This window comes from Sinohyriopsis cumingii, chromosome 12 (genome assembly GCF_028554795.1).
Source record: "Sinohyriopsis cumingii isolate HCF-2022 chromosome 12, ASM2855479v2, whole genome shotgun sequence".
In the NCBI taxonomy this organism is placed as follows: Eukaryota; Metazoa; Mollusca; class Bivalvia; order Unionida; family Unionidae; genus Sinohyriopsis; species Sinohyriopsis cumingii.
The window spans coordinates 27,970,482-27,983,019 of record NC_142972.1 but is presented as its reverse complement, the minus strand read 5'-3'; the positions used below and the strand labels follow the sequence as shown (position 1 = coordinate 27,983,019).

The following is a 12,538-nucleotide window of genomic DNA, read 5'->3' as shown; positions in this document are numbered from 1 at the left end:
TGTGTGGACACTAGCGGTAAAACAGGTTAAATGAAATTATCATCAAACTTCAACTTGATAAGTACCATTTAATTTTCCTGTTTCATTAAACCTTTGCTACCCAAAGGGATCCCATGCGATGCTTAGAGAGTATCATGTGACAGAAGCATACTACAGTAAAAAAAGGCAAATCACTGGGCTCACAAAAATGAATTTAATAATGCTGGGTTGGTGCTGATTCAAACAGGTCTGCATTGAATGTCAAGTCTGATGCGGTATTGAACCATCCGACAAAACTAGAAATGTGCTAATAGAAGATTTGTTTGCATTGATAGTACTATATCCTTATCCATCATGAAAGAGTGTAGTTGAAAATTCCAAAACAAAATTTACCAATGAGCAAAACAGATACATCTGATTTTGGTCATAAAAACAGATCCATCACTGGAGATATGTCTGATTATTGCAACTGTGTTGATTGTCTCCAAATGCAGCATAAAATATCAGAAAGTTTGTTGTCCATTGCTTGCCTGATAACTGAAATACTTCCAAGTGGAGCTTTTTCAATGGATGCATTATGATGAGGTCATGTGTATGAAACAGAATCTTGTATGTTCTGGGCACAATATTTCCACAGTCCTATGTGAAGATCTGACAGTGACTGCTTAGGGGTTATGTTATGGTGATCTATGTTATGACCATAATCATTCATTTTATCAGCCAGTCAGATGAAGTCTTATACCTTTGCATTTGGGTGACTGAGTAGTATGGCTGAAGAGCATCAATGTGTGCTGAACAATTTGATTCACTTTCAAATTTCTGAAAGCTGTATTTCCATTGGCTAAGTCAAAGGTCAAGAGAACATGACCCCTAAGCAGTCGCTGTCAGATCTTCATGTAAGACAGTAAAGAACTGATTTTAATCAGATTGGTTCTAGGCTGTATGTATGACTGATCTGACACAATAGCTTGAGGAACCATGGCTAAGTACTCAACTTGGGAAAGATCTTTCAAAACACCCAAACAATCTTATCCAGGCAATTCTTTGCAACAATTAGAAGAATATTCTTTGCAAACTTTGTTCCCTGACTTTAATTTTACACCATTTTGATGTGGAAGTGAATGAAAACTAGGATGCTGGAGCATGCAGAATATTACAAATTTATGGACAGCTTTATTGGTAAAATCTTGGCAATTTCAAAATAAAACTTCCAAAAAGATACACTCTGTGTTTATCCAAAGATCAAATAATTAATCATCCAAAAATAACCATACAGCCGAAGATGTTATCCTCTTTGCAATCAGCCGGACAAATCTTGATTATTTATACACGGTCTAATTATTGACAACATATCTTGCACCCTTCTAACACAGACCTTACAAGTACAATTTTAATAGTTAACGTGATGGGATGTTTGGCATTTCACTTTCAATCCACTCACCTGTTGATTATAAAGATAAATGCAAGTCTGTAATATCACAGTCATTAATTAAACCATTCCATTTCAACAGTGCAAGAATGGAAGAGTCAACAAACAACTCCATGAACTGAAACTATCAATAGCACTTAAACCAGTACAGGTTATAGTAAAGAGAATTATGCAATTACAGTCCAAAACAAACAGGACACAAGGGAAAGGAGTGAGATGATGTAATAGAACAAAACTGCAAGCTAATCACTTAGATAAGCAGCAAACATGAATAATGATTTTAATGTGTTAAAGGTATTCAAAAGGTTTATTTTAAGGATTCAGTTCAAGGTTGTTATTGCAATCTTCTGACTGTACAGTATATCAATATCTGTGTAAGGCATATCGGATCATTGCAAGTCTGATTAACACATTAACCCCTGGTGACAAGTTAACATGGCAGGAAGTAGTAGCCTACTGCCGAGCTCTGTAGCGTCATGGTCATGCAAGATACACTAAAGTGGGTGGTATTATAGAAAGGTAGACAAATGTAGCTCTACAATGATACCAAATAATCTGGAATATCTAGTTGCACTACAAAATACAGATAGAAAAACCTCTATTTTTTTGAACCCGACTTTTTTTTAACGCAAAATTCGCCCGTGGTCGGAATTTCATTTTGTGCCCGGATTTTAGACTTTTTCGTCTCAGATCTATTGGCAAATCAGTATGAACTGCAAACAGACAGACGAGCCTTTGCAAAAGGTAGGATAAGATGGGCATTTGGAATAAAGAGTGGTCTCCATACAAAAAATAATGGCTTCATTTAGCAACAAAAAAAAAAAAAAAAAAAAAAAGATAAAAAAAGGCCAACTTTTACCCTACTGCTCATGTGCGAGTCAAATAGCCAACAAATAATGGTGTTTCTAATACAACTAGGCAGTATGTTATTGAAAGATGACCAGGGATTTGGTGTTTTCGAGTCTATTCAGAAATAGCTTTCAAAATGTGTTTCCTACTCGATTTTCAGGCAAAAATGGCAAAAACCTCCAGGGGTTAATATGTTAACACGTTAACCCCTGGTGAGATGTTAACGTGGCGGGAGGTAGTAGCCTACTGCTAAGCTCTGTAGCATCTAGGTCATAAATGATACACTAAAGTGGGTGGTATTATAGAAAGGTAGACATATGTAGCTCTACAATGATACCAAATAATCTGGAATTTCTAGTTGCACTACAAAATACAAAGGGAAAAACCTCATTTTTTAGACCTGATTTTTTTCTACCCAAAATCTGCCCATGGTCAGAATCCAATTTTGTGTCTGGATTTTAGACCTTTTGGTCTCAGATTTAAGGCAGACCGGTATGAACTGCAAACAGACAGATGAACCTTTGCAAAAAGTAGGATAAGATGGGCATCTGGAATAAAGAGTGGTCTCGATACGAAAATAATAGGTCCATTAAGCACAAAAAAAGGGAGAAAAAAAAGAACTCCAACTTTTACCCTACTGCTCATGCACGAGCAAAACAGCCAATGAAAAATGATGTTTCTAACACAACTAGGCAGTATGTTATTGGAAGATCACCTGGAAGTTGGTGTTTTAGGATGTATTCAGAAATAGCTTTCGAAATGTGTTTCCTACTTGAATTTCAGACAAAAACAACAAAACCTCCAGGATTAATGTGTTATGGTATATTGGATACCAGATGGGGGCCAATCATGAGGGGACCACATTACAGTTATTTAATACATTAGCAGGCTACGGATGTATCCATCCATGTGTTCAAGTAAGCAGTGTGGATCCCTAATCTGCTAGCAAATTCTGCTAGCAAATTTTGGTTTGAGACACAAAAGTGGTCACATCCCACAATATTGTATTTACCTGTACAAATAATGCAAGACAGACTCACATCTAAAAGGTGCAGTATGTGCCTGAAGATCAGGGTGTTGGTTTTACACACAGTGTAATTATGATTTCAAAATATGAACTTGGTAGACATAAATATGCTGGTGCATGATGCAATGGCAGATCTGAGACTTTTTGTTTGCAGTTACAGTACAGGTGCAAGATGTACACAGGTAAAATATGGTAGAAGTATTGTTGTTTGATATCAACATAATCCCATTACTTCAAACAACTGAAAGATTAAGGATGCAAGTGGACCTTGTTATGGAGCATGTCATCCATTATCATATTACTACAGGAAACAGTGGTTATTATCATCTGTTTTACAACGGCAAAAGTAATTGATGTACTTAACCTACTATTCTTAAATATGAATAAGGGTTAAGCAAACACTTATGCAAAGCAGAATATGCTCCCAAAAATTGCCCATGGTTGAACTCAGCTGATATTAATCCAATCAAGAATTTGTTTCCATGCAATAATAATCATAATAATAATACATGTAAGACATGTCCAATGTATGGGGCTCTCATGCAGGGCTGATAAAGTGTTATGGAAGATTATGGTTCACTCTAATGGAAGGATGGAATTTTCATTGTTTGGTCAGGTGTTTTCCTCCCAGAAAAGTACTAGCCATGTAATGGCAACAAGAATGATATTGTATTAAATTACGTGATTATAACTTGTGCCAATTTCACACTAATGTGATTTCATGATTTTTTTTTATTTAATTTTTTTTGCAAAGACCAAAAAGTATTGAAATTATTTGTCTAAAAACTAAAAGTCTTGATTTGTAAATGGAAGTTAAAGGCAGTATACAACCAAAAATTTCAGGTTATGTGACCACTCTTAGGGGACTCAAATACTGCATAAGTCGAGGGTTAGCTTTATGCACTTTGTTACTAGTCTAGGCCCTTACAAAAAGTAACAGAAAAGAGTGAAGACAGCAAGTTTTGTAAAATTTAACAAATAATTTATTTCCCTAAAATATCAAGTGAAAAATGAGAAAAAAGAACTTACGGTTTTACGAAGCAAATCCAAAAATAATCCAAAGAATTAAAAAATAGAACTCCTAATAATAAAAAGTCCTAAGTAAAACTGAGTTTGAATCCCGATGAAATCCAAAATGGAAGGTGATGACATCATTAGTGGTCAGCGAAGTGCTGCAGTGTCAAAAGTTCTTGTTTTGAATCACAGAAAATATTCCAGTGTTTGAATTCTGTATAAATTTGGATAAATGTCCTTGTCCAAGAATTAATTTAGAGTACTAGTATTTCCAGATAAAATAATCACTTGAAATCCAATAATCTGAAGAAATTAAAATAATTAGCCCATACTTGTCACAACAACTCAACTTAATGTGTCAAAAGTTTAAAACCCACTCACTACTTCTATACAAAATATCACTGTCCGGTATAAAGCTAACTTAAGATGCAAAACAGATTTCCAGATAGGGGTCAAGAGTTCAAGAGTTCAACCTTCCAGAAGAAATGGAAGTTTTTTACGTGAAAATTATCACATAGTCCAGGTATGACCTTGGCTCAATTTAACAATTCTTACTCTGTGAAAGAATGTTTTTAAAATTAATTTAAAAGTTGTTTACCAAAACTGCCACTGATTTTGAAATGAAGTCAGGAACTAGGTTAGCATTAGATACAATGTCTCTTATTATTAGTTGTTTACATAAAAAGTTTAAAAAATCAGTCAGAACTAAACTCTATTCTAGACAACATTACATCTGCATGTAATAGAATTTAAAAAAATTAAAAACTAACAAACGATTAAATTAAATATATATAACAACTTATCTTACAAATGTGCTTCAAAACAGTGAGATATATCAATATACACTATTTGTGAAGTGTCTACACAAAGCACTAGGGGTTGATTAAAGAAAAAAATATCAATAAATTCAGTCCAACTTATCACATGATTGCAAATAGTTCAATCCACTGATGAGCAAGTTTTATTTCTTTGACTGTTGTTTTTTTGCACACATGCATGCGCCAATTTTTGCAATACAAATATTAAGTATGGAGATTCATATGGGAGCATGTATTATACATTGCTTAATAAGTAAGTATTTAAGTCAAGATAATATTAGGTTACTGCATTTGTAACCTATATTAACAAGTTTTTTCAGACGGATACTGCACAACCTGTGGGAATGCAGCATCCATCTGAGAAAATGAGTTCATATTTTCCCATACAAATGCAGTAACCATGTTATTATACAGTCATTTTCTTACTCAACCTAAGGCTTAATTATTAAAAACACACTTCAGGAAACAAAGTAATTGAATTTATGCTGTATTAAAATATAAATACACAACCATAGATTCATCAATACACAATAACATTAATGCGCACATAGATCCACCCAGTGACCTTTGAATTTTGTTGTGTGCTTGACAGAAGTTTAAAAAAGAATTGTCATTTTGGTATACTTAAAATTGAAATTTAGATTCATATTGTGAATGAATAGCATGGATTTTGTTTAATTGTTAATTCAACACAATTCTGCTTTTCTTATTATGATGGACTTGAGTACTGGATCAGTTCAGTGCAGTAAAGAGAATGGATTTCAGCTGGAAATGTGCTTGAAACTCCAGTACAGTTTCAGTGTGTATCAGGTTTTGCAGGATATGTCAGTCGGATTTGAAGAACTAAGAAAGTACATTCTGAGGAAATTCAAGATGCATAAATGTAGGTATATTTATTACCATTCTAATTAATATGTTTATGCTCTGTCACTTGCATCTCACTGTTGGAGGAACCCCAGCTATGACCCATATCATACACTCTGTCTTCTATCACTAGCCTAACATTGTATCAAAATAGTTACAGCAGCTGTTGTGCGATGTCCATTTAGCCAGTGAAAATAATACTTTTTGTTGTCTTGGCTTATAGGCTCTGAGGCTAATAGTTTCCTAACAAAACCTTCAGTTGCATTTTTTTTCTCAAATTTAGTATTTTGACAAATTGAAGGAGGTACGTTTCTGATAGTCATGTGATACCCTTGGCCTCAATATGCTTTTCTATGCTATATTTTCATAGACTCTTGAGAACACTGTTCCTATCCTGAACCATTCTCTTTGGCGAAAAGATATGAATATTCTCCTAAATAACTGTTTAAATTATCACAATGGTATTTTCAATTACTGCATCTCTCAAGTTTGTTGCTGACATTGCAAATATCATGTCCATTCGTTTGCTTGTTTGAAAGTTTTGTTTCTGATTCAGTGAACTTTTAATACATTGTTAACTTTATCATCTACACTTTCAAATGGTCAAAACAGCTTGTTTAGTTCATTCACAAACAAATCTAATCAACCAAAACCTAAAGTGTCTACTACATGCATGTACATGGTTTGTTTAAAAAGTAGTTCCTAACACACTATGTGATTTTTAGGCACACATTTCGTGCACATGTGTGCAGCATCAAAGTGTTCAGTATTTGTAAAATACTGCATGATTCTGGCAATCTAACGTTAACGGAGACAAAGATGGGGATATAATAAAAGGTGTTATGCACTCTTTGTTGCTTTTAATAGTGTTTACAGAAAACGTTTGTGGTTGAAGGTTTTGTGACAAGGGGTAAATGGCACCACGTTCTTTGTTCCATACACAGTGTAGTAAAATCATGTGTTTCCTATTCCTGTAGTCATAATGCCTCTTTGAGTATGTAGTAGGTTTGATACATTTTTTGAGTATGTAGTAGGTTTGATACAAGGTGAAGTGTTATCTTCAACACTATTTTCATTATTTATTGAAGATAAAATCTTCAGGAGATATTGATATAGAGTTAGACGAGTTGCCATTATTTTTGGCATTATTTGCCAACAATTTATTTTTATTTTCATGAACCATAGAGCACTACAAAAGCTCATCGATGATTTACAGGACTACCAAGGCCTTCCTTTAGGTTTAAAGTAGGAGGGTGAGTTGCCAATGTATGTGGGGATTTTGGCAGACCTCCACCAATGGGGATACAGCTTTAATTTTTAAGTAGTCACGTGTAAAGTAAAAGTAGCTGATAAGGAAAGCACTGACTACCGTAATAAATGGAATCTAAACATTAATCTTGATAAAACTAAAGTCCATTAAGGCAAAATGAGGTATGGAATACAGCTGGTAGTAACAGTGAGGTGGTGGAAAATTGTAATTACCTTGGTCTTGTTTCCTCAAGCAAAAGAATATTCTCTAAAGTTCAACAAGCATTGGCTGATAAAGCACTCAAGACAATGGAGATGCTTATTTGTACTTTGAAAAAATGTTACTTAAATTATAATTAATGATTCCAACTTTTTTATATTTACGTTGTTCCAGTGCTGAATTAGATATCAGAGATATGGGATTTTAACCAAGCTGACACCACTGAATGAGTCTTGTTGTCACTATGGACACAGTTCTTGAACTCTTCAAGTAATAAAAGTTACTCGAGATTTTTGTAATCTTGATCAACTTTCCTGGCTAAGCACCATCAGTCAAATAAATGCACCTTTTCTCTTGCAAATTCAACATCAGTTAATGTCCAGCTTCCTTTGTATATAGTTCCTGGATTTTTGCTGATAAGCCTCAGGGAACAACTCATAACCCTTTAAGATGTATTCCTTAACCAAATCATAGTCAGCACTTTGCTGTAGTGACAGTGAATTGTAAATATCATTAGCCTTACAAGTAAATACACATTGTAATAATAGAGTCCAATGCTGAGCCCTTAATAGCCATTACAAATTTTCAGCAATTTTTTTCAAACTGAGGAAAATATTTGTCTACTTCTTTTTCTCTAAACGGGGGCACTAACCTAACAGTCTTAGTGACATCAAAACTTGAAAGTGGGAACGTGCATTTCACTTGCCAGCTCTGTTTCTTTTATTCTAAATTGATATTCCCTATCTTCCTTCTATCTTTGCATTTGCATCTGTTTCTCCTCTTTCTGTAAATGCATTTGTTCTTTCTGTAACTGCATTTGTCTTTTTCTCTTTCTTCCTTATCTAACTGCATTTGCATTTGTTTTTCCTCTTTCTGTAATAACATTTGTTTTTCTTCTTTCTTTAAAAATGTTTGTTCTTTCTATTTCTCCAACTGCAACTGCATTTGTTTTTCTTCTTTATCTTTCTGAAGTTCCAGCTTCAATAACTCTAATTCCATCTTGTATTTTAAGTTTTTAGTTCCTTTACTTGTATGTCCGAGTCTGATACATATTTACTGATCGAAACCAAAGCACTTTTATCCAAAACATTCTTTTCCACCAAATACTGGACCAAAATATTTTTTATTTCTTGCTTTGTTAAAGAAGCTTTTGTCTCTGAAACATAATATTTTCTGGCAAGTTGAATCAATTCATCTTTTATCAAACAGTCCAACTGCTCCTGGGTAGGATTTGAAAGAATGATCTCCACTTTTGATGACATTGTAAAAAAAAGCCTGTTGATTTCACTAAAGATTTCAAAAATGTGAAATAATACTTGGGATTTAAAAAAAATTCAAAACCTAGGGGAAATCAAATTTCAGAAAACAAACTTTTTAAAAAATATTTTAGCCAAAATTCATATATCACGGATGAGCAACCCAATTTTCTTTGTTATGCAATTAGGCTCTTATAAAACATATGAAAAAGTGAAGACAACAAGCTTTATCAAATTTAACAAATAATTTATTTCCCTAAAAAAAACAAGGTAAAAATGAGAAAAAGAACTTAAGGTTTTACAAATCAAATCCAAAAATAACCCAAGAATTAAAAAATAGAAGTCTTAGTAATAAAAAGTCCTAATGAAACTGAGTTCAAATCCCGATGAAATCCAAAATGGAAGATGATGATGTATGCTGTGGTCAGCATCATACTTATGTGTCAAAAGTTCTTTGCTGAATCACAGAAAATGATATTATAGTTTTTGAATTCTGTGCAAATTTTGGTAAATGTCTTTGTCCAAGAATTAATAAGAAACACTAGTATTTCCCAGGTAAAGAATCACTTTTCTTTAAAATCAAATAAAATAATTAGCCCAAAAACTGGTCACAATAAAAAACACCCGACTGCTCCAGTGTTAAGGCAAGAATAATCATTATTTCTTAAAACATTAGTAATAAATATAGCTACAACGCAAAACAGATGCCCAGATGTGGGTCAATCCTCTGGAAAAACCAGTTTATAACAACTGCTACATGTTATTTGTCATGTACTACAAGTATGGCCTTGATTCAACTTTATTAATCTTACTCTAAGAAAGAATTTTTTTTTTTTAATTTTAAAAGTTGCTTACTACAACTCTTACTGGTTCTGAATCAGGGTCAGGAACTAGGTCAGCATTAGATAAAAAGTTTATATTGTTAGTTACTTACAAAAAACAGTCAGGTCAAACAGAACTGAACTGAATTTCTAGACAATGTCAAATCCAGTAAATAAAGTTACATTACAATAGCATGTAATGGAATAAAAGAAAAAATTGAAAATTAACAAACAAATAATTAAATTAAATCAAATACAAGTTAAATCAAATACACATAACAATATAAACATACAAAAACCAACTTCGGCTTCAAAGATTATTCCAAATGCTTCATAACAATAAACCTTTATCAGCTGTGACAAACCACTAAGTGCTTTCCCATAATCTGAGAATTGAAACTGGGAGATATAAAAGCAACAGACTTGACCTTATGCAAGATGATAGACTGCTCTGCCTACCAAATTATGCGACATGACCCGTTAAACCTTCGACAAATTTGCACTATGTAGCAAAGAAATCTGTTTCAATTTAAGTGATATGTTGATTACAAGTTATTTGTATTATTCTTAAAAATGTAAAATTACAAAGCTGCATAAATTATACTGCAGCAGATATTTATATTTGTAGTTCCAGTTTGCACAGTAATAGCGTAAGTGATCTATTTCAGTAAATAATAACAATTTTAAAGAAGCCTGAAAACATTTTCACATAAAAGGGACATTCTCCCCAATAGATGCAAATGTATTTAGTATATAATCTTATCGTTATTAATTTTATCTGGCTGATGTTTGTGCTGCCTTCAAAAGTAAATGATTTCTTTACTATTATTTTCATTTTTGTATCTCCACCCCTCCTTCAGCCCAATAAGAAAAAAAAGAGTCACTCAAGTGTCATAAAAAGATCAAGACGATAAATCATTATTTTTGGAACAAGCCAACATTAATATGAAATTTTTCAAACTTTAAAATAATGCAGTCTGGGGTTCACTGTTTCATATACAAGAAAAAATAAAATACATCAAAGCCTGAAAGTTAGGGGGTTCTCCGCCCATATTCTAGAAACAGTTATTTTTACATATGTTTTTCAAGTTCTATATCTTTTTGTTTCTTCAAGCTATCGATGGGACCTGCTTTTCTAAACACTTTTATGCAAACAAATACATTATAATTGTTATCAATTGTGTCTATATTCAACTGATTGTAGACACAACCAAAAGTCTTTATCCATAAAATTGTTGTCTATGTTTTGGGAAAGGAATAAACCAAACTCCTCTATTTAGAGGATCTTGATAACTCCTCCATTTGGAGGATCTTGAAACTGACTGTCAGAATTACAAAGCTCACATTAACATCTCACCGTAATCAATTGAGAAATCGACAAACCATAGCAAAATTTGTAACTATTTATCATAACCAAATAAATATTGCCACAAGCAGCTTGTCAGAGGAAAATGGCAGATGTAAGCAATGCCTAGATATGTGTCTAATTTAGACTCTTTGATTAGTTAATTCATCAGTGTAACTGACAACTGGTGATGGGTCAATTGACTGTAAAGTGAACAGTATTGCATGCTCTGTGCCAACCAAGGTTTTGAATATGAATACCACTTTATTTTAGTATACCCTGCGTTCGCTAGCTTGTGTATAAACCTAATTCAGAAGTACTTCTGGTAAAAACCATTCATGCAATAATGTTCCCTAGCAAATTTTGTTTACGAAGCATTAAATATAAAAGGTTATTATTATTTTTGGAGCAATTAATTACAAAGATTGAGTACATTTGTCTATCCTCTCCTTTTCAACTTTTGACAACTACCATGCTGAGCTTATGTTTAAAGTTGCACATCAGCATTTGACAACCACACAATATTTGTCATATCTGTACCATGTATTCTATAAGCATGTAAATGCTTATGATAAGAAAATATTGAATTGAACTGAGTTATTTTTGAGCTTGCATTTATTATCCAGATTTTGCAGCATTTAAAAACCTTACCCAGTCTTGCATACAGCAGATACTGCATACTTGCTCGAGGTTGGGTGTCCAGGATTCCACCACGCACACTCACCCCCATTATGAGTGCCTCCAGCACTATACATACTGATAAGATGATTATGTATCCCAGTAAGTGATTCTTCAGGTCTATACTACATGTCTGTTGTGGATTAAATTCTACATGTGCATAGATCACAGAAATTGCCAGCAACCTGGAGGAAAAAAAAATACAAATAAAATTCACTCACTTCTGGTAAATGACACCACAGTCGCTGATGATATTGACATTCCAAATGTCACCAACATTACCACAAAATTAAAAGAACCAGTGATAGAAAACAACTTTAATGAACTCAAAAAGTTATGCAGCAGCAAAATCTCTAAAGAGGTATGTTTCTCTATTCCACCAGTATCAAATTTTTTTGTTAAAATATGTCTCAGTGAACTTGATACCAAGAAAGCTACAGGACTTGATCAAATTGTTCTGCAACTCTTTAAATTTTCTGCCTGTGCTACTGTAGATAACATTACATTCATAATCAATCTAAGTATTGCAACCTCATCTGTTCCCAAAAACTAGAAAACTGCAAAAGTAACTCCTTAATTCACAAATCTGGTTCTAAGGATGATGCTGATAACAATTGACCAATCTCAATACTACCAAACTTGTCAAAATTGATTGAAAAACATGTCTATGACTCATTCATGTCATATTTAACCAAACACTTGCTGTTACACCCTAATCAATCAGGCTTTAGACAGAAACATTCATGTGAGACTGCCTTGATTTCCCTAACTGATAAATGGCTTCAAGCACTTGACCAAGGTAGAATAATAGGATCTATGTTTGTAGATTTCAGGAAAGCTTTTAACATGGTGGATCATGAAATCCTTTTGAAGAAAGTGAAAATCGACCAATGTGATGAAAACAGTAAGATGGTTTACTTGATACTTAAGTGAGAAAACACATGTTTATATAAATTATGTTCAGTCTAAACCTGGAACAATTAGATATGG

The 12,538-nt window shown here is 33.3% G+C and overlaps 1 protein-coding gene across 1 annotated transcript in view; it reads right to left on the bottom strand.

The window, feature by feature from the left end:
- Positions 1 to 12,538, bottom strand: part of LOC149786154 (diacylglycerol lipase-alpha-like) — a 222,871-nt gene that overhangs the window by 205,127 nt on the left and 5,206 nt on the right. The window contains exon 2 of the mRNA XM_089976506.1: positions 11,522 to 11,733. Within this exon, the coding sequence (XP_089832632.1) occupies positions 11,522 to 11,733 (212 nt within the window). The remainder of the gene's footprint in view (positions 1 to 11,521; positions 11,734 to 12,538) is intronic.